This window comes from Lasioglossum baleicum, chromosome 16, assembly GCF_051020765.1.
Source record: "Lasioglossum baleicum chromosome 16, iyLasBale1, whole genome shotgun sequence".
Lineage (NCBI taxonomy): Eukaryota > Metazoa > Arthropoda > Insecta > Hymenoptera > Halictidae > Lasioglossum > Lasioglossum baleicum.
Genome location: NC_134944.1, coordinates 2719531 through 2743756, shown reverse-complemented (window position 1 = coordinate 2743756; position 24226 = coordinate 2719531). Strand labels below are relative to the sequence as shown.

Sequence of the window (24226 nt, the reverse complement as noted above, 5' to 3'; positions counted from 1 at the left end):
TTATTCTGATTTAAAGTGTGTGGAATCAGTTATGTTCCTTACTGTGTATAGTATTTCATTTGCTGTAAAGTGCGCCGCGAGTAAAAAGAGTTTGGGAAGAACATTGGAATAGAAGAACGTAGAGAAATAGTAGCTTGTTGTTTCATCGATGATTATATCAGTATTACCACTGTGTCAACTGCCGAGGGACAAATTCAGCTCGCGAAATGAGGAAGGGATGAGGATTAACTATGGGTGTAATGAAATTTTACTATTAATGCATTAACTTTGCTGAAGATTAACAAATGAATGGCCAATGCGCCGGGTCGAACGCAGAGAACGAATAAGTGCGGCGGAGATTATGAAAACAACATTTATTCATATAATAATATATAATATTAATACTTTATAAAGTAAAATGCAGTAACACTGTCAGCGGCATAAATAAAAATCAACATTTCGATAATGAGTGTGAGAGGTAGGTAAATCAAACAAAACGAAGCCTCAACATATGCGAGTATGTATACATAATAACATGTAACGTATGTACGTATGGCGTTCAACATAGAACTCGAACGGTTTCACGAGGATTTCTTTTATTGTCGTTCGACGATAAATCACCGCAAGAAACGAATTAACAAAATAAGGAGACAACCAAAACAATCGGCGAAATGATCGAAAGAGAAACAAAGTATTTACACTGTCAGAAACATACCAAGTGCGTTCGTTTAATTAAGTACGCTATACCTAAAAGTCGGAATATACAACTTCCTGTGGTTTCTCGAATTTGATTGGTCGGTAGTATGTCAGCGACTGATCCCAACCACGGGGTGCGGTATTATAGTTCGCCAGGGTGCAGACGCTGCCGAGTTTCGGTCCCGAGTACGTATTGTTTTCGTAGAGCTTTTTAGCTGCAAACGGAAAACACAATTACCATTAGAAATTACCACCAAAATAAATAAGATCAAATTAAATCGTGCATCAATATGTAGAATAATATTATTCCTGTATGAAGAGATGTATGTGGGGAGAAAGCAGGGAAAGCGGTAAAACGATAAATAGTTCAGTCAATGAATGCTCATAAGGGGGGTGTAGAGGGAAATGGAAGGAACACAATTTTTAACTTTGGGACTTTGTTTGGACTAGTTAGGAGGTAAACATACTAAAAGTTCCTACTCCTAGAAGGTGAGCAGGGTGCCTTTTTCAGTTTTCCGCTTATATCTCGGATACTATGTCTCCTAGCGATAAGACCATTGTATACTTAAAGCTGACAAAATGTGCCATAAGATCGATTCAATTCAGTTTTTCGCTATCTCGCACAGTTTCCGAGATATCCGCGCTCAAAGTTCAGTAATTGTGAAAACGAAGAGCCTTATTTGACTAGCTAACTTTTCAGCACAATTCGTGAACTTTGAGCGCGGATATCTTGGAAACTATGCGAGATAGCGAAAAACTGAATCGAATCAATTTTGTGGCACATTTTATCAGCTTTAATTTTGTATAGAATGATCTTACCGCTAAGACGCATTGTTTCCGAGATATCCGCGCTCAACGTTCACTAATTGTGCTGAAGAGTTAGCTAGTCAAATAAGGCTCTTCTTTTTCACAATTAGTGAACTTTGAGCGCGGACATCTCGGGAACTATGCGAGACAGCGAAAAACTGAATCCAATCAATCCTATCGCATATTTTGTCAGCTTTAATTTTGTATAGAATGGTCTTATCGCTACGACTCACAGTTTCCGAGATATAAGCGGAAAACCGAAAAAGGGGACCTTCTACGTACCTCCTGCATCTTGCTCACCTTCTAGGAGTAGGAACTTTAGTACGTTTACCTCCTAACTAGTCCAAACAAAGACCCAAAGTTGAAAATTGTGTTCCTTCCATTTCCCTCTACAACTTTTCGTTGACTGGACTAAAAATGGCGCATGCAAAGCAACTTGCCATCTTCCTCGCAAATCTCGTCCAACTTAAAGTCCGGCGAGACTTGCAACAAATTATCCAAGACAGGTGTGTTTCGCAGGTGTTTGATGGTCTTCAGGATATCCTCCTGCGAGGCTAGCATCGACAGCAAGTACGATTTCGCCTCGACAGGCACGTCGGATTCGGTGTTGACGTATTTCGTTTCGCCGTTGTTGCAAAAATTCTCGACTTCTTGAGACGTGACCGATCGGCGTCGATTCGAGGAATATTCTTCGTGGTACATGGACGAGTAATCTTGTTCGCCGTTCATAGCGCTCGACGATTCGGATTTCTCGCGGTAAATGATCTCCTCGCTGCCATAATCGTTCTGGGAGTCGGATTCGTCGCTGGTGTACTCGGTGTCGTCCGTGGACACGTATCCGTTGTTACGGTGGTCCTGCAGCTTCATGCTGTCCTCGTATGCTTGCTGAGCACTGGCTCTGTTATGATAGTTGGAAGGGAGACGAATTGTTTAATTTAAATAGTAGACATACTGCGTGTATGAACGGATTCAACGTGATGGAACGTGTCTAAGAATGTCAATTTAGTTTTGAAGATATTTCATCATGCAAAAATAAGGTTCAAAATTGTCGAAACTTTACATATCTACCGTGCCTACTTTCTTAGCGGAAATAATGACACCGCAATCTTATCTGCGATAATTCCGTCCAAAGATTATACTCTAAGATCGTAGGGAGCGTTTAGTCGAGAACAGTATCACAAATAAACGATTCTATCGTCAATCAAATAAAAGATTAATAAAGATCTTTCGTATGCATTCGCAAGCTACTCGACGTGTCTGCTCATTGCTCGCCGTTTCTACTTGGAAATTCTATGTTTCTACATGGATTACACATTTTTAAGTTTGATTTTCGCGAATCTACATACGTCGATTATCCATTAATTATCGATGCGAGATAACAGCAATCCGATACAAATTTTTAAGTGGCAGGTAGTGTCGTAGATAACGAAAGGAATAAAATAATAACAATGATAAGCCAATCAGTGGAACAATTCTGTTATCAATCGTTTTTCGGCTATCGATCGGCTCCGATCAATTTTTACTGTTTTATGGAATAGTCGAATATTTTTCAACACTAATTCCATCTTACCTCCTGTGATCCTCTTCAGCGTTGTACTTGACAGAGGTGCGTGTCTCGAAGAACCGCGTCAAGTCGTTGTCCAAAGGACAATGTTGCACGATCGGGATGACCTTGGGACTGATCTGCTTGTACTGGAGAATGGGTCTGCATGTTTTCTCGAACTCCTGTATCAATTGTTTAACAGGGACCGGCGTGTACTCGTTCCCTTCGTTGTCGATTCTGGTGGTCTCCGTTTCTCTCTGGCTGTTGACCATCTTCTCTTTGCCGTTGATCTGCATGCACTCTGTCATTCGTTGCTCCTTCATGTAGCTTTTGCTCTCTTTGTTAGTAGCGAAGCTCTGTCTATTAGGGTAGCCCGATCTGCCGATCGAGGGCTGCTTGTTATGGCTGTGATTGCGTTTGTTAGTGGTTAATGGCACCGGGACAGGCTCGTAATTATTATTCCTCGCGTGGTGATTGTTGTATCGCTCAGTATCCGGATCCAATGTTGTCCGACGAGATTTTTCGACCATCGACGATCGATACTTATCGGCCGGAAAATCGTTATCGGTGCCTACAGCTACTTCGCGCAAATAGATCTTTTTCACCTCGGTCTGGTGGCTGCAATCTTTGCCGTTGCACCGGTAATGATTCCTGTCTGAAATGTGCAATTGAATGCATTCGTGAATTCGATCAAAGTCTTAATAGAGGTGTTGCGTAACTGTTTAATAGTTAGCTCGCGCCACGAATGCACAGGCATCCGTATAATCTACTGATAAAGAACCCTCCGGAGTGCAGTTAGGCGATGCCTGCGTGCTCTAATCTCCGCGAGAAATGCTGAACATTCATATTTCTGCAGACTGTTCGGAATTCCTGCGATATTAGCGCATTGCGATCAAAGATGACCGTCAGATAATGCTTTAAATTGTTTAATCGAAGCTGCACGATTTTATCAAGAACAATACAAAAGTTCAATGCACTCGTTAAGATAACGCAAATGAACGTGAGAAAATACGAAATTCGGAAACGGTGTATTTCAAAGAACGGAATCCGAGTAATTCGCCTAATTTTCTCGTCGAAAGATGAAACCGAAGTTCATTTCAACTATGCATTGTTGTAATCGTTATAAAGATTGGCAAAGAGGTCCGGGTCGTTGTTTATTTTCGATATAGAATATAAAAGAACGAGGCAGAGCGGTCTCGATTGAATAAGATCGATTACGTTTGCCAAATGAAAGCTTGCTGGGTCGACGCACTCGCTGCGGATCATCGACAGGAAAAAAGATCTAGGCCCGAGATCGTGCTAACAATTTGCTATCGATCGATTTTATCTGATCCGTTCGCGGCAGTACAACAATCTTACGCTCACGGCTGGAAAGCAACGATCGAGAAGCAGCAAAAACAATAGTAAGCTTGGTAAGAAAACAACTGTGACTCGAGTCCTTGGTTGTTGACAGACAGTCGCGTGTAAATGTTTGAAAGCAGAAATAAGCAGAGATATTACGCGAGACAGTATTTGTGAGCGATGAAACAGTGCCAGCTGGACGTGCCAACAAAATACTGTGGGACAAAAGGATTCTGTACCTGTCGTGGGCGGATTTGTATCGGTCAGGGACAGGTCCACGGTGAAGGGGTTGTAAAATGACTTCTCGTCGAGTGGCTCCGGCTGCAGAGGCGAAAACGGCGATGCCGAAGAGTACTTTGAGTTGCCGTTCATCTCCTAAACGAACGAAATCAAGTTCTTAATACACGCGATAGAAAGAAGACTCTTTTAATCCTCTCCGAAAAAATATGAACTATAGAACCCTTTGCACTCGAACGATGACTGTGAGGCGCCAGTAAAAATTACCATAGCATTATTCAAAACAGTTTTAACATCATTCAATTCGTCTGTATCCTATAAATTGTAAAACGCTCAACCGTTGAGCTCTTTTACATAGAATAAAAATTATCTGGGTCGAAAGAAATGTCTTGATCTTCGAATTAAAATTGCTTCGAGTCCAAAGGGTTAGATGGACAAGGAAAAATGTCTTCCTGGATTGTTTAAGAGAATAGAATTCACTTGAATGATAGTACAATAAATTAGTAACACTAGCAGGGTGCACCAATTCTTTGACATAGAAGTATTACCTGTTTCCTTGGATAAACTGGTGTTTTTGGCATTCCCTGCATGCTAGGCGTTTGCTGTTGATCTGTGTCTACAACCCATTTCTCAGACCTTTTCCTGCGTTTCGCAAATATCTCGGCACCTATAAATGATTCGCATGTTTAAGGATATTCGTAGCTCTACTATTTCAAGCATAGCGCACGACGAAATTGAAACTACAAATCAACACGGAGGATCGGAGCCAACATTACTATTGACATAATTGTTTGAATATTTTTGCGATCGCGAATTTGTCTATTATAATATATTGTCATGCTTCTATAATATCCTCTCTGAATTTGTTCGACACGTGTCTCGCACGATATTATAAAAATTGATAATGGTTATCGACAAGCGAGCGATTTTGTATGCCGAAAAGCTTTGAACGATGGAAACCGGAATTACAGGATTAAAAGTGATAAAATTTAGATTATTACTACCTGGCAAAGTATTACGTATTCATCCCCACCCAGTGGGACACTCGTGTTTTTGATTTTCTATTGGCAGACCGTCGACAAGTACATTTTAGCAATCAACAAGCAGATCGATTTTATATCTTCTTCGACCATTATTCCTCGATAAGAACAATACTCAAATATTGAATCGTCGAATTAATCGGAACAAATAGAATTCCCAGTCAATGCTGACTTCGCAATAAATCTTGGGATGGTTCTTACCGCGGCCTTTTTGAGTGTTCAGGTCACGAACAATGTTGAAGAGCTTCTCTGGATTCTTCGGCATCGGTTCCATGTTCACTTCTTCGCCTAAAGCTTGGATCCCATGTATGTCCAACACTTTCCCATGTGGGTTCATCATGCATTTTAGTGGAATTTTCTCCTGTACACACATGAAGAATACCATAAAGCTACTAATCGAAAGGGTTCGATTAACACTGAACCTACAATTTTACAATTATTGAGATAATAAAAATGATTTCTTAAGAAATGATTGCACAAATATCTTTAACAGAGAATTTATTACAATAGGAGCCGCGGAAAGTCTAAATATGTAAAATCAATCTTGTAATTTCTATAAGGGAACAGAATCTGAAAAGGGAATGAACGCGAGAAGAAAATATATAAAAATAATTTGATCTCTAGCAGAGAGCAATCATCTCGATTAGAGATCGGTGTACTAGGCTCGCGCATGTGCAACCCTCGAGTGCTTGACATTTCTGAATGAGTGTTGGCTGTCGTATAAAAAAAGATCGCATTCTACGTAGCTATAAATATTCGTTAAAAAAAACCCCAGAACTTCTTTACTTCAATGGATCTTGCAAGAACGTACCGAACGTTTTATCGATAAAACTTTAACTGAAACGATATCGAGCAAATGAAGTATGTAAAATATTTAACAATTAACTTACCCTGTGGGAGGGGGTGGAAGGTTCCTCCATGTCCTCGATGCCTACAATTAATTAGTTCACGTAATTACTTTAAAGTATTTCAGATTCGTAAACTTTTTCTTACACAAAAACGAACGATTTATTTAGCACGTACCATTGCCGTCGTGAATCCACTTCACGGATCGTTTCTTTCTGTTCACGTACATAGATTGACCCTTGCTCTTCATGTTCTTCACGTCGCTCAACGAATGCGAAATTCTTCGCGCAAGTTCCACCTGGTCTTCCACGGTTGGATGCGTCGGGGCGTAAAAGTACGAAGACGCGAACATCTTCCCTGTGATTGTTCAAATGTCTTTCTTATATTAATGCTGCAATCAACGACTGCAACAATATTCCTAATTTTTAGGCTTACTGTTTTTCGATTGCATCATTCCCTCGGTGTCTGAGGCGGGGGTCAGCAGTTTCTGCAAATTTACCGGAGTGCTGCTGTTGCTCTCCTACAAATTATAATAACAATTGACGTTGAACTCGCTCACTGTCGATTTACCACTCTCTCTCGAGAATCAATTTTCAACTTATTCTAATTTGTCTATACAAGTTCTTGTTGCTTTCTATGTGCAAAATCCCAAACGAAACCCCATGCATCACTATCAAAATGACTTCTCTTGTCCGAATAAAAAGTTCTGTCATCCAAATGTAGCATTTACGAATAGACTGCGGATGTTTCTGTAATTTTTAATTTTTGACAATCATCTTGTCAGTGGCAATGGTCGTTGTAGATAGAAAATTAATCAAAATCAAACCAAATTCTATCGAATTTCGCAGTCTATTCGCGAACTCGAGGAATATCAAACAATAATACAATTGAACCGAGTATTTCGAGCGACGTGCATCTCACAAAAGGAAATGTTTTCCAAATGTTCTCTCCTTCGGAATTGTCTGAAGCATTGATTTCCACAATTTTTCTATAACTGCGACGGAACAAGTTGTTCGAACTGGTCCGGCAGTGTCGCGGCGTTTTAAAATGTAGAGCAAACCGGTTTTTCCTGTTCGGAAGTGGTCATTTTCGAGGAAACTCACCATGTCGAAGTGCAGTATTTTCGAAGTGAGATGCTCAAGGAAATTCCTCTTGACGGGGTCGTGTCTGTCGGAGGGTTTGAAACCGCGGGAACGTATTACAACATTATCCGCGGAAATACTTCGTTGCAGATAACTCTTCTCCTGCGCGTTGCTGTAATTCACGCTGCTGTACCGATACTCAGCATCCTTCGAATTTCTCGACGCGATACCGTACGAATTGTATGCCGTGCTCAAAACGCTCCTCTGCGCGTTTGGTCTGTTGGAACGAAAACTGCTCACGTTAGTCGGCGTTCCTTTTTCTTTATCAATCTCGAAAATTACTTTCGTCAGTCTCTCAACAAAGTAGCGGCTTGTTTAGCGAATTAATTTAGAATTAAACGAACTGTGGAGTTCATGCAGATATAGCGAATGCATAAAATCCACAGTCGCGAAAGAATCATTTATAGAATCAATTATAAAGAAAATAATAATTACTCTTGTTAGTGGAGGTGGCGTTATGCAGCGTGTCATACTCTCTCAGAATTAAATTTGTTATTCAATCGAAAACAGTGCATTCGTACTGCGACTCCATCTGTAGCTTGCAAAAAAAAGAGAAGAAGAGCAAATGTGCTGAATTAAAAGGACGAAATGAAATGCAAAATGTTCCATCGACCAGCATAATTAATATTAACAATACCAGCAACTAAAAGTAGATAAACCATACATCGTACAGTGAGGAATCATGCCTAATTTTGCGAAGCGTTGCTCCACGACAACGAAGACCGAGGCGAAGAAACTGGAGAGAGTAAAAAAATAGTTTGATCGATACTAGACACAGGGGCAAATCAGTGCGGATCGAAGGGAATTGGTTCCCTTCCAAACTACCAATTAATTCCGCGTTGCGGTATTGGCAGCGTTACAATGAGCTTCTATGCAAAAGAAATGCTAAATTTATCTGATGTAACGTAATACGCAGTAACACTTCGAACATTTTCGTTCGGGGTGGATTACCAGCGCTCTATTTACCAGGGATCAAATTATTAGACCTGTCCGCGATTTCTTGACACTAAATAATCGCTTAGCTTGCCGACGATACTATTTTTAAAAAAACTCTCTTTCCCACACTTCAATCAAACACTTTGATAAACATTCGCGCGCCAGACGTTTTTCCGATTTTATAATTAGATGAACTGCGGAGTTCCACGCAAGTTATCACTTTCCTTGTAAACAAGTCGTCTTCTCTTAAAATATCCTGAAAATCAACCTCGTCGCTTTAAAAATCGATCGGTATTAACTTTTAATCACTTCCAAGCATAAACAGAGGTGTCGACGACGCTATCGAATATTTATTTCGCCTTCAAGTGGTTATTTTATTGAAGAGAAGTTTATTTATGCAGGAGGTTCCTCTCGAAATTGATTTTAAACGTTTTCAATCGGTCATTTTAGATTATTCTTCAGCATGAAAAATCAATGAAGCAACGAATTTGATTGAATCGAGGTTCTCGAGAATGAAACGAACGTTCGGCTCTCGAATCGAACGGCAACATGTCCACTTTATTAGGGTGTACGAGAGCCTATCGGCAAACTTTGCTATTTTAAAATCATCCTATGCTACTCCGGGTCTGCAAACAAATCGCATCACTGTCCGTTTTAGTCGTTACAGCTCAAGCAGGGTTTAATTCGAGTTACCGCAGCGAGAGAAGAAGTAGCGCAGCAAACCAAAAACCGCCTAAAATCCCTGCCAACCCGTTCAACAGCGAATAAATAAGAAAAAAACAAAAGAAGAACAACAATAAACAAACTATCCCCCGTGTCTGATCCCTCGCAACAGCAAAGAAGAATAATAAACTTGAGGAAAAAGTGAAGGTTTACTTATCGAACGTTGCTTTCCTCATTTCGACGTTCTACGCACAGCTCTTCTCCTCTTTCTATCTTTCTTTTTATATTTCTTAATTATTTCGCGCAATCGAATCGTGACTTTGCCGATCGAAACTCGTTCTCCCGTTCTTTTTTTACGAATTTACGTAACCCGCGGCCGTAACTATACTCGGAACGAAGTGCTCCGTACGGGAGGAGTGCGAATCCTCACGACTAAGGCTCCCTCGCCATGAGACAAAATTCGCGTCTTACAATATGTTTCCCTGGCACGCGCGAACATAGTCGATTAGGTATGTACAGAGGTGGTCGTCGGCCAGGCACACACGGCCACGCTAACTCCGTCGGCAGCGCACAAAGTGGCTACCAGTCGGCTACCAGCCTGGCAGTGGTTCATTCATAACCGGGGTCAAAGATTTCGGCCGACAACGAACAACCAGAAGACAAAGGGAACTCTCTCTCTCTCTCTTTTTTCTCTCGATTGGCGGTCAAAAATCGCTTCTTCCAGGGTCCACAACAACTTGAAAAATACCCAAGCACCTGCTACATCGTATCAAACAGTCGTTTCTCGTGGATTTTCGGCTACATACGTAACTGAATCCTCCTTTTTGATCCAACCAGCCCCAATCGATCCAAGCTCTCTGCCCCCGGCGCTGCCACCAACCAAATCGGCGAACCGGTCACCGGTTGTTTCGATGAAAAAGAATAAACGTCTAGGATTGTTGAAAACGTTCACACAGCAGAGATGATTTACCGCACGGCCAGCACAGAGTGCTTTATAATAGCGGCCAACCGTCGCTATACCAACTTCCCGACTGCCTTCAGTCGTCTTTGGTAAAAATAGACCACCAGAAAGCGACACCTTAGGAATCGGTGGCCCCTGGCTCACTCGACAGAAGTCATCACGCGCGTTCAATGTCCTTGCGCCTTGCAATTGTTGCTCAGAGAAAGCTGGATGCCAGCAAATTGTCTGAACAGACAAACTTTAATATAGAATTGGTATCCAATGCACCCCCTCGCTCCCGATGTTCTTTATTATCAAAATTAAGGGGTAGTTTCGCCTCCAGGATTCCAAGGGTGCGGCACACCTCCTAGGCTTTTCTAGGCGGTAGTCGCCCCCAAATTTCCTATTTTTACGTTTGCGAGGCGCAATCTGCATTATTCGGAAGCAAATTACACCTCGTAAACGTAAACGGAATTTGGGGCGACTACGGCCTAGATCTTTTATCTAGGACTTTTCACTACTGAAAACTCCCATCTTGGCATTATCGATAAATGGGAGTCTACCCCCTTAATTATTCTTTTAACTCAAAAAATAGAACGCAGTCGTCAGGAGAGGATCAAGATTAGTATCGCTTGGGTCATCACCGAGTTCTACGTAGCCCTCTAATTCATTTTACAAATGAATCTATAAATAAAGAGATGAAAGATGAATTAATAGAATTAAATCGCCCAAGGCCCAAAACATTACAATTAAGATCTTATCTTTATTCTTCTAACCGCAGTCGATATACAAAAGGTCTCTCAGAATTTACATTAACTTGTTGTTCAATTATGTTTAATCCCAATCGGCGGTAGTTATGTCTTCGACAATGTCCGTCATTTCCCTTGGTAAATCGTCAACTTCCTCAGGTATGCTGGACTTCGCTTTCTTAGCTTTCTTCTTCGTTTTAGCAGGTTTCTTGGGTTTCTCGGATTCTTCCTCTGTTTTCCCATCGTTCGATTTGATACGCAACTCAAACTCGCTTTCATCGGAGCTTCCCTCGTCGCTTTCTTCTACGATCCCTTCACTCGACTTTGGTCTCTTCAGTTTCTTTAACGTTGGTAAATTATATTCAGCTATGTCCTCGTTCTTCGTAAGCATCTTCAACTTCTGAGACTGGTAGATCTTGATCCACGACTCGTAGAATTTGGATATCGATGTTTCTTGGGTTTTTATCTTATTCTCCCAGTTCTTCACATCTTGCATGTTCCTCAAGTCGATTACCGTTTTGTTGCGCTCTTTTTCGATGAACTTTCTGTTCTCTTCGATCTTGTCCAGCAGTTGTTTCATTTTTCTGCAGTAGTTTGCGATGTGACATTTCTTCAAGAACGCTTTTAACTGAAAAGAAAAACAATACAGTGTACTCAATTATATTGTAAACTATTTAAAAAGCGTTAGGTAAATTTTACGTACCTGAATTATGCATGGTACATACAAATCCGGAAAGTATACCGTGTGACTATCCTTCGCTGCGTTCTCCAAAATTAGTTTGTATATACTGTCGATAACATTGTCTTTGAAACCATTCTCTTGTAACTGCGACTTCGACAACCTCAATATACAAATAAATGGCACGGGCTTCATGCTGACGGCCTTATGCTTCTTACTGAAGTCGTAAGAATTCAATATCTATCGAGGAAAACGATATATTATGTATAAAATCTGATAAAAATTAAAATTAATTGTTCTGAAGAATTTTAGTTTACCTCCAATAAGAAAGGTAACAAAGGTATGAACGTTCCAGTTTCCTTGGAGATGTCAGTCAACATTTGCAAACAATGGAATCTGAGAGGGTAATACTGTGGAGTTGGTATTACTTTGATGGTGCCTATAATAATCTGTAAACGAACCATAAAATTTTATTCCGAGTCGAACGTATGATTTTCCTGGTTTAATAAAATTATTAATACGTACTTGTACGAGAGGGTATAAAAGAGAACGTAACATTGAATCGCTCCTCGACGACTTAATTAAATCCGACCAGAACCGTAGCGAATTTATGTATTGCCAGTTGTACACAGCTTGGAAATTATCCTGGAACGACATTGAGACAATAAATAATTATTGTGAGAGATTACTATAGAATTTTACATTTACCTTCTTCTTTAACGTCATAGCATTTCGCAAGTGAATAGCCATTTGCCTGATATACAGGAAAGCATGAGTGTAAGCTAGATTAGTGTCGAGCAAATATATTTCAGTCAAGGAATGCCTCATAAAATTGATTCCGGATAATGTCGTAAATGATACGAACTTTGAGTTCTCGACGTACTTCACGTACATCGCCTACGAGAATCAAAAATTCATTATATTAATTATCATACTGGCAACGTTTACTAAAATCGAAACATTGCAATGCTACCTTGAACAACATATCCAACACTGACTCTTTATTAGTAGTCGCTATTCGCAATATACTCAAAAAGGCGACAACACGAACAGTTTCCTCACTACTCGACCAAATATTGAGTAAAATTTTTAACAATGGTTTAGTCAACGAGGAAAACGACTGTGTATAAGGTAACATTTGATGTAAATGTTTTAGAAGCACTGTGAGGATATTTGACGACGTCACACTCTGTAAAATCTGTGAAAGAATAAATTCTCAAGTGATTAAAATTGAAATTACTTCTGCTCGAGATGTTATAAAGATTAATTTCAGTGTATACCTTAATTAAATCTGTTAAATAGGATTTCAAAATACCCTTTAACTTTACGAATCTTTTAGCCTTGTGAGCTTGGAACTGTGTTTCTGTTCCCAGCTTCAAAAATCGTCTAAACGCGTCTGGCAAATATAATATACACAATTGGACCACTCCGTTAAACACTAAAACGATTATAAATCATATTAATCAGAATCTGTTGGCTGTAGGGTTCAGTAAATCTGTAAAATTAATTTGCTGAACCAACCAACTCCTCCTTCTACTTTGTATTGCAGCTGATCTGGATCTGGTGATTCCGATACAGTCTCCAATGCAGCATGGAAAGCTTCTACTGCACACTTGATAGTCTTCAATGATCTGTAAAATTAATTAATATAAATATCCAAAAATATATATATCCTACTGATTTTATCATAAAGAAAATAGAACAGTACTTGTCTTTCTGAATTTCTTCCTGCCATCTTTTTAACAACTGTAACGTAATTTTTCTTCCATCTGTTGTTGCGTTGCTGTTTTCGTCTCCTTCGTAATCACTTTCATCACTGGCAACCTAAAATGCAATCCAAGTATTATTTATATTATTCGTATATAAATTCTTTTTTCTACGATTCATCGTTATACCTCTAGGTCAGTATTAGGTGTATGTATTTTATCTGTTTCTTCATTGTCGCTTAAATCATTATCGTCGTCCGATACATTAAATTCTAAAAGATTCTTATCGTTTTGCTGTAAATATGTATAAAATTCCGGATCCGTTTGTTTCAATTTCATTAATGATTTTTTATGTTCCGCTGGATCTACATCATCATCGCTGCTTCCTACGAAAAGCAATTTTTTCAGTACCATTGTATTTTGAGTTTGTATACGTGTAATTAATTTTATATGTTTACCTCCGTCATTATTAACACTGTTGTTGTCATTGTTACTGTCATCGTTTATGTCATCTTCGAAATCTTGATCAAAAAACTCGTTTGTTGTTATATTACTTAAATGTTTCTTTTTCTTCGTAGCAGGCTTCTTCGACTTCTTCGTCACGCTTTTTGTGCTTTTTATTTTCATTTTATTTGGTTGACAATTGAACAGTTGAATATTACAAGTAACCTACAAGAATTCAAGTTATTATTTCCTTACATTATCATCATATTGACAAAAATATCAGGACAAATGTGTTTGAAATTTGTATTTTATTTGTTAAGTTTCATACTTAACGACCTGGTAATACGTACGATTGTTAAAAAACGGAGTTCTTACCTTTCAAAACGCACAATTCGTACAAACGTGAATTATATTATAAATAACATGTGTAACTTTCCCAACACTCCACGTGCATAACCTGACGTAAACATTCACCATAGACCACCATAGACATGAATGAAGAGGCAGACTGCTCACTCCCTAGTCTAATTTTCAGCTTAGCTCAGAACCTACATCTGTCGGTAATTTCGTCTACCAGTTTGAGAGTTCCGCCACTACTTGGCGCTGAACGAACGTTTTTCGAAGCAGATGATTCTTGCCGAATTCCTGAATTCCGAATTCAAGAATCATCTGCTCGATACCTCAATCTATATATATTTACTATAGCCGCAATTGTGGTGTAAACATAACCTCTCAAGCACTTGCTACACGCGGTGCTGTCATTAATTGCAAAGCCAAAGTGAAATGATCGAGGCGTGACAAATAAACATATTAAAAATGAGCGACTCCGAGAAAGAAGAAGTTCCAAAAACAACGGAGCCAGTGGACAATGCGTGGTCGTTGAAAATCCCAGCGTTCAAATCCACTGACAATCCTCATCGTCTTCTAGAAGAAAGTTCGTTCGCTACGTTGTTCCCAAAATACAGGGAACCATACTTGAAAGAGCACTGGCCCTTAGTGCAGAAAGCTTTGGACGAGCATGCGGTGAAAGCAGAGTTGGATTTGATCGAAGGTAGCATGACAGTGAAGACTACGAGGAAAACATGGGATCCGTACATCATCGTCAAGGCACGCGATATGCTGAAGCTCATGTCCAGGTCTGTACCTTTCGAACAAGCTGTGAAGGTTTTACAGGACGACATTGGCTCTGATGTTATCAAGATATCTTCCTTAGTTAGAAACAGAGAGAAATTTGTAAAGAGACGTCAGAGATTAATTGGCCCTAACGGATGCACTCTGAAGTCCATAGAATTGCTGACTAATTGCTACGTGCTGGTGCAAGGACAGACAGTGGCTGCTCTGGGTCCCTACAAAGGCCTCCGGCAAGTCAGAAGGATAGTGGAAGACACTATGAAGAATATTCACCCGATTTATAACATAAAAGCGCTGATGATCAAGAGAGAGCTGGCCAAGGATCCAAAACTGAGAAACGAGAACTGGGAGAGGTTCCTACCCAAGTTCAGCAGCAAGAACATCAGCAAGCGCAAGCAGCCGAAGAAGAAGAAGGAGAAGAAACCATATACACCCTTCCCTCCTCCGCAACAGGAGAGCAAGAAAGACAAGATGATAGCGTCTGGAGAATACTTCTTGAAGGAGGAGCAGAGGCGAGCGAAGAGAAAGAGAGAAATAGATGCAAAGCACGAGGAGGCTGAGAAGAAGAGGCAGGAACGCAGGGCGCAAGCATTTGTACCACCCGAAGAGAAACCTACCGAACCTGAGAGACAGAAGAATGATATAAACTTAGAAGAATTTAAGAAGAAAGTGAAAAAGGGACTGAAGAAACGGAGTGCACCAGCTTGATAATGGGATTGATGTTGAAAAACACATTTTCAGAATTTTCTTGACTAATTTCTTTGTACAGGAAGCATTTAATAAAGTAGGATATTCGTTGATTAAGAGTTTATAGACTTTCTTCTGGAATGATTCCATCGTTTTATTAGAAAACCTTGTTCCTATAAGTACTATAATATCGCACTCTTAACGTAGATGTATATACATGTACATAGGTATATACGAATCGTACATATGTATATACGTACTTCGTTTGGATTTAGTATTATACAGTTGGAAAGTACAGACCAGTAGAAATTTGATGCGAATCGAAGGCTCGCACTCGATCGCCGTGTTCACTGATTTCTTGGAATCATTTCCCTCGTAAAAATTGTGCTTTTAATTGTTTTATCTCGTTCGATCAAAGTTGTGAAGAATTACTTGATCATTTCATTATTAATCCAGCTCGGTAAAACTGACGACCGAGTATACGAAGTCTTCAACGCACGATATAACATTTGTAAAACAATTTCCGGCTAGACTGAAAGTAGGGATTGTGAAACAGACAACGTTCAATATTAAAAATCACTTTGCCCCGAAACGCACGATCGCGTAACGTAACAGATACAAATGATTCAAAAACAGTGGCCCAACAGAAGCTATAATAATGAATGTTTTATTCGCAAAACGCACATAATTGGTTTCGCAAATGTTAGGACACCATTTTTCAATCGATCTATATAATTACCAGCTCGAGGAGCAATTAATATTAACTGGGCATAGAATCAATCGAGAGTTCAACGCGCAGATTAAACAGAGGCAGGACAAATACTCGTCTCAATGTACAGCGTGCGACGGGGCTCGGATTATTGCAACCACCACCCCTGATTAGCGACAATTATATTTTTGCTGGCAATTTTTCAACGAAGTAGAATGTTTTTCATCAGGTTTAGCAATTCCTCGGTTTAGCGTTCGTTGCACTAATCCGAGCCTCGTCGCGTGTCTTATTTTATATTCTGTTACCTTAATTATTAACGCCCGTTTATTTTACAGCTTACAGATTCATGGAAGTACGTTTCGTTAGCTTAGACTTAGAAATATCGTAGACACATTATGTACAATCGTTACGTTATTCGCGAAGCGGTGAACAGCGAACTGGTTCAAATCGATTCAAGGAGATATTCTAATCGGAGATGCCTTGGGACAATTAATCGGATAGACGTATGTACAGCGCTTCGATTCGCAATTCACGCTTATTTCCGATGTCCTTCCTCTAATTTTTGATACTATCAGGAGATTAGGTGAAACGCAAATTAAACTTGTCATCAGTAGACTGCGGATCTTTACGCAATCTCCAATTTTTATAGACAAATTTTTAGAAAGTGAGATGAAATGAAATTCTTTTTTTAATAAAAACAGCTTTTGTAGATCCAAAACAAATAATTCTGGCATTTTTTGCATAAAGATCTGCAGTCTAGTCATAAGAAAATATGATTTCGTGGATTGATCCTGGAGCGATTGCTCACTATAGTACAAAGAACTGTAGAAGTATTACAAACACAGTACGAGGTTTAAAATGAAAGATGAAAATTATTAATCGAATAAAAACCGAACGATAATCGCAAGAGATGCTGTGACTCGAGGGATTGAAATATAGTTTTTCTTCCTTCTAGAAAATATTATAAAAAAATACTCTAGGGACCTCTCTAAGAAGGAGGATGTCGATCCGATAGGACAAAACCGATCCTCTCCAAACAATTCCTTGTCATAGTGCTGCGAATGTCGAGGCGATTAGAGCGCACTTGTGTTATCATACAAAAGCTTACAATATTCGATAGCATAACTCCCGTAATAGTATGTATATATGTATATAGTTTTAATGCGAAATGACACAGCATCGGATCATTGTCGTCAGGAAAGTGTAAGTGTACAAAAGATCGTTTTCTGCTTACGTATTGCTGCGTTAGTCGCACCTTTTCCCGCTTTCGACGATCTCGACGCGATCCAACACTCTCGAATCAATTAAACTTAATCAACCCTCAATTGTTAATACTTTGAACACTCTATTAGGCTTCCTAAATTCAGAATGCTCAAAAATTCTTTCATAAAATTCAGAATAAGGTCTTCTCTATCAACTACACGATGATTTAGCAAAGTACTGTTCATTGGTGTTTGACAAATAAAGATGAGCATCATCTTTCAAGTTACACGGTAACCAAGTTTTACAAATATCAAAGCCAGTACTTCGAAATTCCAGAATGTCAGTCAAATGTTTCAATATACATAGAACAGTCTTGTGATCGATTCAATTTCAAAGTTATTGAATTACTTTTTAAAACTGCACTTTGTGGAATAGACATTTTTTGATTCGTTCTTGCTACGGCAAACCAATAAAACTGTGAATATTTTCAGGAACCACAGAAAAATACTTCAGACCATCGAGGGCTCGATAAAATGAATAAACTATAGAAAGAAAAATTCTGATGATTTTGGATCGCGCCGAGCCGTTTAAGCAGGTACACACCGAAGTCCCCAACTATTCGCACAACCAAGTAAGTGTACAATTTGTTATACAAAAATAAATCTCTTTGTGTGAATCGTTCTCGATTATGAAAAGCGTCCGATTCACGCCGCGATTCGTCCGCCAGATTTTCTTTTCTTGGAGAGGAGAATATTGTTTCTCGAGCGGCGCGTCGCGGCCGCGTATACGTTTTTCTCAACAATCAAGCCAGCTAAAAACAAGATTCGCTATACGATATTCGGATTAGCTCTCCTCGGCAGCTCTCGGGACACCGAGGCCATGACAAATAGGGGAATCGAATAAGAAGCGGGCCCCGTCTTTCGATCACCGAAATCGCTAACAAGGCTTTAGCTGCTCGTGGAGTGGCCTTAAGATTATGCGCCTGAGATCAAAAAGATCTCAGGATCAGCGATTACGTTCCCTTAACTAACGGATATCAGAGTATTTTCCTCAGGTTCCCCAATTCTTCGTGATTCTGAACGGTCCAACTGCGCGACTGACCAATCAAATTGTCTGAGATCGTGGTAATCAATGTAAATGCATCTCGTAGAGTAGAGAGTTCCAACTTGAAGCTCGCGAGTCATACGCGACACCTTCCCCCACTCTTAGACTTCATCGTTATGCATATGTATAGTAGAACACGCATACATTGTAACCGTAGTTCTCTCACTCACTAACTGTACGTAGTAGTCGGGGAATAAGTTGGAACTCCCTGTCGCAGAACTCCACCGGGAATGTTCCTCGAACAGAATCAACGCGTTTAGCCAACCAACGTGTGTGTTGATCATTCACTTCATCATTCGACAAACCGATCAACGAATCACCAGCTCTTCGGCGCGGGACAAAAGTCCGCTACTTCTCCAGATCCTACTACACCTAAAAAGAAAGTAATCTCAGAAACCCCGGAACTCAATTCCAGGTTCTTCGTGATCAGTGAAGCCCGATCGGCAAACTCGCGAAGACAGTCTTCACGATGTCCTCTGCCACTGTTTTTGACACTGTGCCCATTTCGGATGGGTCCGTTGAAGCCGACGTGAAATCGGTTCATCGAGCGGTGCGTTCGAGCAGATCGGACTTAGGATCAATCAGGTCGGTCGCTCGGATCAGGTCGACCTTGCTCCTGCCGATCAGATAACGGACCCGTTGTCTTTGCCGATGGTGTAGGCGACACTTTGGCCTTCACGAGCCGGCGGGCGACCTCAGAAGCTAGTGATTATGGTTGTAGAGGTGCCACCTCTGCGTTTCGGCGTTCGAGTCGCATTTTTCGGCGGTGATGCCCCTCTGCGCGTGGAATCTCGAGTCCATGCACACCGGGATCCTCGAATGGCGGATTAGACCGCCTTCCAAGTGCCTCCATTTCTGGTTTTCGCTGCCGTCGCAGATTTGCATCAGCAGCGTCGTGCCCTTTGCGTACACCGGCAGCGTTAGGCAGAGGTCGTGGTGCTTGATCAGGCCGTCTTTCGTTAGGCCCCATTCCTGGAAACGTGTAGGTCGTTTAGTTAGAATGTAAAAGTACTAGAATAATAAGGTAAAATCTGAATGAACGAAGTGGATAAACGGGTGCAGACTTCTACGTGAAAAGAGCCCGTTCAAAATATGTATAAAAGATCGAGGCTCGAGCTCGGCGGACAAAAAACGTCAACTAACGATCAGCAACGCGGGTCGACCGTGTATGTTTTATTACCGCGACGCTTCTGTCGCGCCGTAGAGATAAAAGAGGCTATAATTTCCAAGTTGCCGCAATTAAACAGTTAGCGCAAGGATTCCATTTCTAACAGCGTGTTTCATTCCGGCGATAAAACAGTTCGCTCGAATGAAGCTGCCAGTGGGCGCACCTGGCCTTAGAGCGATATATTCGTTGGTTAGATAAAACAACGCGAGTTGTATAGTTTCCGGGTGCTGCCTAGTTTCGAACTGTGGCTAACTCTGGTCATAATGACGAGTGGCTAAAATACCAGTCGAAAAAAATTGAAAGAAAAAGTTTTATTTTCACAGTGGTCGATCAGCTGTTGGCCCTCTCCAGGGTGAATTCTTCGGCCGCAATTGAAACTCGGTGTATCGTGTACACGGTTTTATAGGATCGCGTTCGGATCGTAACCGAGGAGCTATTCTTCAATAAAACAACTGGGTCCGCGGTCGCGTTTGCTTTGAGCGGAACACGTCGCGTCGCGTCGGTTGAATAATGAACCAGCAGTACTTACTTGGTTACCGCCCGTGTCGTGACACGGATAAAGTCCCACGTTCCCGTCTATTAGATGTCCCATGCTATCCAGGCACGCGGGTCCCTGTTTCAGTGATCCACCAGGACCCCCCTCGCTGGTCGGTATAACTAATTCGGGGTACACGTTTTTCAGATACCAGCTGAAGGGCTTGCAGCGCAATTTCCGCTTCAGCTCCATCCTGTCCTGAATACTAAAACGGCGAACAGGCCGCCGCGCGGCACCCTTTTATTAATACCGGTCACGTGCGCTGACGCGCGTTTTAATGAAATCGACTATCGGGTATTTCGTCCCGGTTTTCCCGCGCCGTAAATCGAGGCGCCAACCTCGCGAAATAAGACGGTCCAGAAATTAGTTCGTGATAAACGATCGAGCCCACGGGAAATTCTTTGCTCCCAACCCCCTCGCGCTCGAAACCGTGCGAAGGGGTACCGACGGCAGTTTGTTCTTTCGTTCGTTTCTTCCTTCGTTCGTTCTCCGAGTCAGGGCCAGACGAATCGATTCCTTGAAAGAGACAAACTTCGCACGCAACTAATTCCCTTTCCCGTCTCATTTCTCTTTCGCGCCGTTTCGAGATTGCATGCGCCGTGTGCTCACGGTGCCTCACAGGCTGTCATGGCCCAACTCGAGGGACAACTTGTGAGGCACGGAGAGTACGAGATCTTGGAGAGAAATTTTTCTATCATTTTAATATCGTGCGATAGCGAGGAAGGTTGCATTTTAATCATTCGTGTTGCAAAAGTAATGGCTACGGCGCGGGGTTAATCCCTGTGTCTGGTTTATTCGAGGCGCGTTTCTCGTTACGGGAACGTCCGGATATCGCAGATACTCACTTCCCGTAGGGGATGTTGCGAGCGAGGGGCACCGCGTTGTAGTAGAACTGCTTGTAATCGTCCATCCACACCTCGGCCGCGCGTCTGGTGTTCCGTGCGAAAACGTTTCCGCTACCCCCGGGGAACGAATAGGGGTGTCGTTTTCGGAACACGTGGCCGACGCGCGAGCACGGAATAATTTCCAGGCTGCCGCCGCATTGCCACACCCGGAACGATATCTCTGAAAAGGTCGAGTTTCGCTGGCTCAGTCAGTGATTCCAAGGGAATCCCTCCAGCGGTAGGGATACAATGATTAACAATTACGGTAGAGACTCACCTAAATTCTCCCCGCCCCAGACATCCATCTGGGTGTCGTATTTTCCCAGTTTCTCGAAGTAGGCCTTGTTGATCACGAATAGGCCACCTGCGATCATCGGGGTTCTTATTGCTTGCGTGGGATCCTTTTGCCTCGCCTGTCTTTCTGTCTGGCTCAGGTATTCCCATTTGAACACCAGGCTCCAGTCGAAACCACCTCTCAGGTCTGCCGAGGCTCCTGTAAGTGAAACATTCATCGTGCGTGTTTTTGTATGTATAACTCTTGTTTGCAGACTGTAGATTCTGAACATTTTTATTTTGATACTGTGGAGCATTAGTATGTGAGTACCGATGTATTGGAAGGTATCCATGCTGATCACGTCAATAACAGGACACACGACCCTCGACGGATCCTCGGCCACCCTTTCCAGAAGGGGTTCGAGCCAGTCGGCGTTGCATTCGCAATGCGAATCGAGAAACGTCAGCACGCTCGCGGTTGCCGCGTCCGCGCCTCTCACCCTCGATCTCATTAAACCTTCCCTCTTCTCGTTCCGTATCACCCGCACCTTGTGTATCCTCGACAGCTCCTCGCCATCCTCGGCTGCAAAAGAAATCATCGTCAATCGTCATCGCGTTACAATTCTTCGAACCGCGCATTTCATTCTAAATCAAGAATACGGTAAATAACATTTTTCACCGGACAGGTCACTACATACAGTAAATAAAACGAATATAAATCGCAGCGGTAACTCTAATTAAAACGATGACAGCTCGAAAATTATAAAACAGTAGTCGCCGCAGTATAAAATACGACCTCATTCAAAGTCACACCGTACGGATTTCAAAATATTTTCAGCAGAGACGCGCACGAATGTGTAAATAAAATGAATACGGATCGGTGCTGTGACTTTGAACAATAGTCACAATCGTATAAAACATTATTTTATTTCGACCTGTGAATAACCGTGTGCACCGAAAAATATTTTCCGACAGAGGTGCATGTTGCAAATGAAATGAATGTGAATCGGGTCAGTGAGATGCAATTAAATAACGATAATAAAACAAAAATCTAAATTGTCAATTCTATAACCATAAGAAAAAATCATGTTGCGTATCCAATTCTAAATAAACGAAATACGAACCGTTCCTCGACTTAACCAAAAATAAAGAACAATGAAATCGAATTTCCCGTGAAACGGAGAAAACAGTGAGGCGGTAATAAAACAATTTTCTCGTGAAATACTTTTCGAGCAGCGTTGCGTGTACTGTAAATAAGCCGTCTGAAGTTCCACGAGCGTAATGTCAGTAATTAAAGCTTACGATGATCGCTGAAGTCGTCCACCAGAATAATTTCCTTGATAAGGTGCTCGGGACTCCTGTTCAGCACGCTGAAAGCAAAACATATTTCACGTTCTTACATCGTTCTCTAGCCCGAGTTTCCACGTCGGAATTAAACGGTTCTAATTTCATCGACCACCGTAATCCCATCCAGCCGTGCACTCAAAACGGCAACGATCCTCCCTTAAATAAGTTTCCCTTTTGCTCTTCTCGTCGACGAGACGAAACAGACGGGGGGATGAGAGGACGGGGAAACTTGCTTACCTCTGCCAGGAAAAATTCTTTTTCCCGGGATCGTGATCTCGTTCGGTTCGCGTTACGTCTCGCCGCAGAAAAGCGTTTCAATTAAGAAGCGGAGGTACGTTCACCGGGGAAATCTCTGATTCGTGTCAGTGCCGCGTGGAATAACCAACAAGGGCCCAGAATATATTTAAGGGGCCACACGCAACCGACCGCGGCAATGTATCAGGAGTAAAGGCGAATTTTCTGGGCTTGCAACCTTGTCTTCTTCCATGAAAATTTTAAGTTGCACTGTATTCTGAGTAACTAGACATTTTTCCCTGCCTTTTACGTAATCCTACAGATTTCGGCTATGTAGAGAATGCCAAGTGTTTTTGGCAGGTTAGAGTGCGCCATATTGGTATGTAGTCAGACGTCACCCAATGAGTGGAGTCGCGACAAGGTTGCAAACAGTGGCTGAGATATTCTGCAAAATTTCTCGCGCATGCGCGGCGATTTCAGCCTCAGTGATATTTTTAAAAATTGTTATGATTTGATTGTGAAAAATCAAATGTCAAAAAAAAATCAAATCAATGAATGAAAAAAATGGACAGTCTTCGCGAGGACGCAAGAGATGAAAAGATTGAAAATCACTGTAGATACGTTCGGGCATCGTCAAATTACGGAATGCAAATAATTATTTATTATTTGAGCACGTCTAAATAAATTCTTATTTAAAATAATAATGTTATTTCTATTCACAAATTAATAAATTAAATTGTATTTTTTTATAGACAGCTGGGTCCTCCGGATGGAGGAGGAGAAGATCTACAAAACATATATTTTAAATTTTCTTTAAGGGCCCTAATAAAAAAGTTTAAAAAATGACTTTTTTATGTTTGCTTGTAACTTTGTAAATTATAATTTTTTGGAAAATCTTTTTTGCATATCATTTGATAAACTAGTGCTTCTAATTGATTATAAAAAATCAGGTTGTTTGTTACAATTATAAAAAAGTTATTCTGTTTTAAAGGGCGTTCGAATACTTTCGTGAGCCACTGTATATACATATATGATGATTGTATTTGTTTGGTATTGTTTTAACCTTGAGAAGCTCTATGAAGGTCTCCTTTAAAATTTCATATGGCAATGTACATTTTTGATTATGTATTCTAATAGGTGAGGTTAAGACATTTTCAAAACAATACAAAATTGTTTTCGCATAAACCGTTGTCAAGATATAAG

General features: G+C 41.1%; 4 protein-coding genes across 12 annotated transcripts in view; 1 reads left to right on the top strand and 3 right to left on the bottom strand.

The window, feature by feature from the left end:
- Nucleotides 1-338: 338 nt before the first annotated feature.
- On the bottom strand, nucleotides 339-10170 carry LOC143217252 (uncharacterized). Of its 6 annotated transcripts, none has more exons than XM_076441289.1 (12): nucleotides 10037-10083; nucleotides 8067-8163; nucleotides 7593-7848; nucleotides 6925-7009; nucleotides 6667-6846; nucleotides 6534-6574; nucleotides 5845-6004; nucleotides 5152-5270; nucleotides 4606-4741; nucleotides 3053-3680; nucleotides 1923-2380; nucleotides 339-890 (listed from the first exon to the last, which is right to left on the bottom strand). In XM_076441289.1, the coding sequence occupies exons 3-12, from the start codon at nucleotides 7593-7595 to the stop codon at nucleotides 727-729; spliced, it is 1974 nt and encodes a 657-aa protein (XP_076297404.1). In that variant the 5' UTR covers nucleotides 7596-7848; nucleotides 8067-8163; nucleotides 10037-10083; the 3' UTR covers nucleotides 339-726. The 6 variants fall into 6 exon arrangements, with proteins under 6 accessions (XP_076297404.1, XP_076297403.1, XP_076297400.1 ...); XM_076441288.1 differs by lacking the exon at nucleotides 10037-10083 and adding an exon at nucleotides 9444-9968; XM_076441285.1 differs by lacking the exons at nucleotides 8067-8163; nucleotides 10037-10083 and adding an exon at nucleotides 9444-9968 and having other exon boundaries at nucleotides 7593-7863.
- A 743-nt stretch (nucleotides 10171-10913) lies between these two features.
- Noc2 (Nucleolar complex protein 2) lies at nucleotides 10914-14281 on the bottom strand. 2 transcript variants are annotated; one of them, XM_076441292.1, is made up of 12 exons: nucleotides 14124-14281; nucleotides 13763-13973; nucleotides 13494-13690; nucleotides 13307-13422; nucleotides 13120-13229; nucleotides 12879-13036; nucleotides 12572-12796; nucleotides 12307-12495; nucleotides 12124-12243; nucleotides 11916-12047; nucleotides 11623-11838; nucleotides 10914-11547 (listed from the first exon to the last, which is right to left on the bottom strand). In XM_076441292.1, the coding sequence occupies exons 2-12, from the start codon at nucleotides 13929-13931 to the stop codon at nucleotides 11005-11007; spliced, it is 2175 nt and encodes a 724-aa protein (XP_076297407.1). In that variant the 5' UTR covers nucleotides 13932-13973; nucleotides 14124-14281; the 3' UTR covers nucleotides 10914-11004. The 2 variants fall into 2 exon arrangements, with proteins under 2 accessions (XP_076297407.1, XP_076297406.1); XM_076441291.1 differs by having other exon boundaries at nucleotides 13494-13973.
- A 108-nt stretch (nucleotides 14282-14389) lies between these two features.
- Dbe (KRR1 small subunit processome component homolog dbe) lies at nucleotides 14390-15688 on the top strand. Its single transcript, XM_076441296.1, has one exon. It carries the CDS (start codon nucleotides 14565-14567, stop codon nucleotides 15585-15587), a length of 1023 nt encoding a protein of 340 aa, XP_076297411.1. The 5' UTR covers nucleotides 14390-14564; the 3' UTR covers nucleotides 15588-15688.
- A 3423-nt stretch (nucleotides 15689-19111) lies between these two features.
- The window catches only part of Pgant2 (polypeptide N-acetylgalactosaminyltransferase 2), a 219775-nt gene continuing 214660 nt past the window's right edge, over nucleotides 19112-24226 (bottom strand). For all 3 annotated transcript variants that reach the window (XM_076441295.1, XM_076441293.1, XM_076441294.1), the window contains 6 exons: nucleotides 22745-22812; nucleotides 21774-22025; nucleotides 21447-21662; nucleotides 21131-21350; nucleotides 20280-20490; nucleotides 19112-19554 (listed from right to left, as the gene is read on the bottom strand). In XM_076441295.1, coding sequence (XP_076297410.1) covers nucleotides 19285-19554; nucleotides 20280-20490; nucleotides 21131-21350; nucleotides 21447-21662; nucleotides 21774-22025; nucleotides 22745-22812 — 1237 coding nt within the window. In that variant the 3' untranslated portion in view covers nucleotides 19112-19284. The remainder of the gene's footprint in view (nucleotides 19555-20279; nucleotides 20491-21130; nucleotides 21351-21446; nucleotides 21663-21773; nucleotides 22026-22744; nucleotides 22813-24226) is intronic.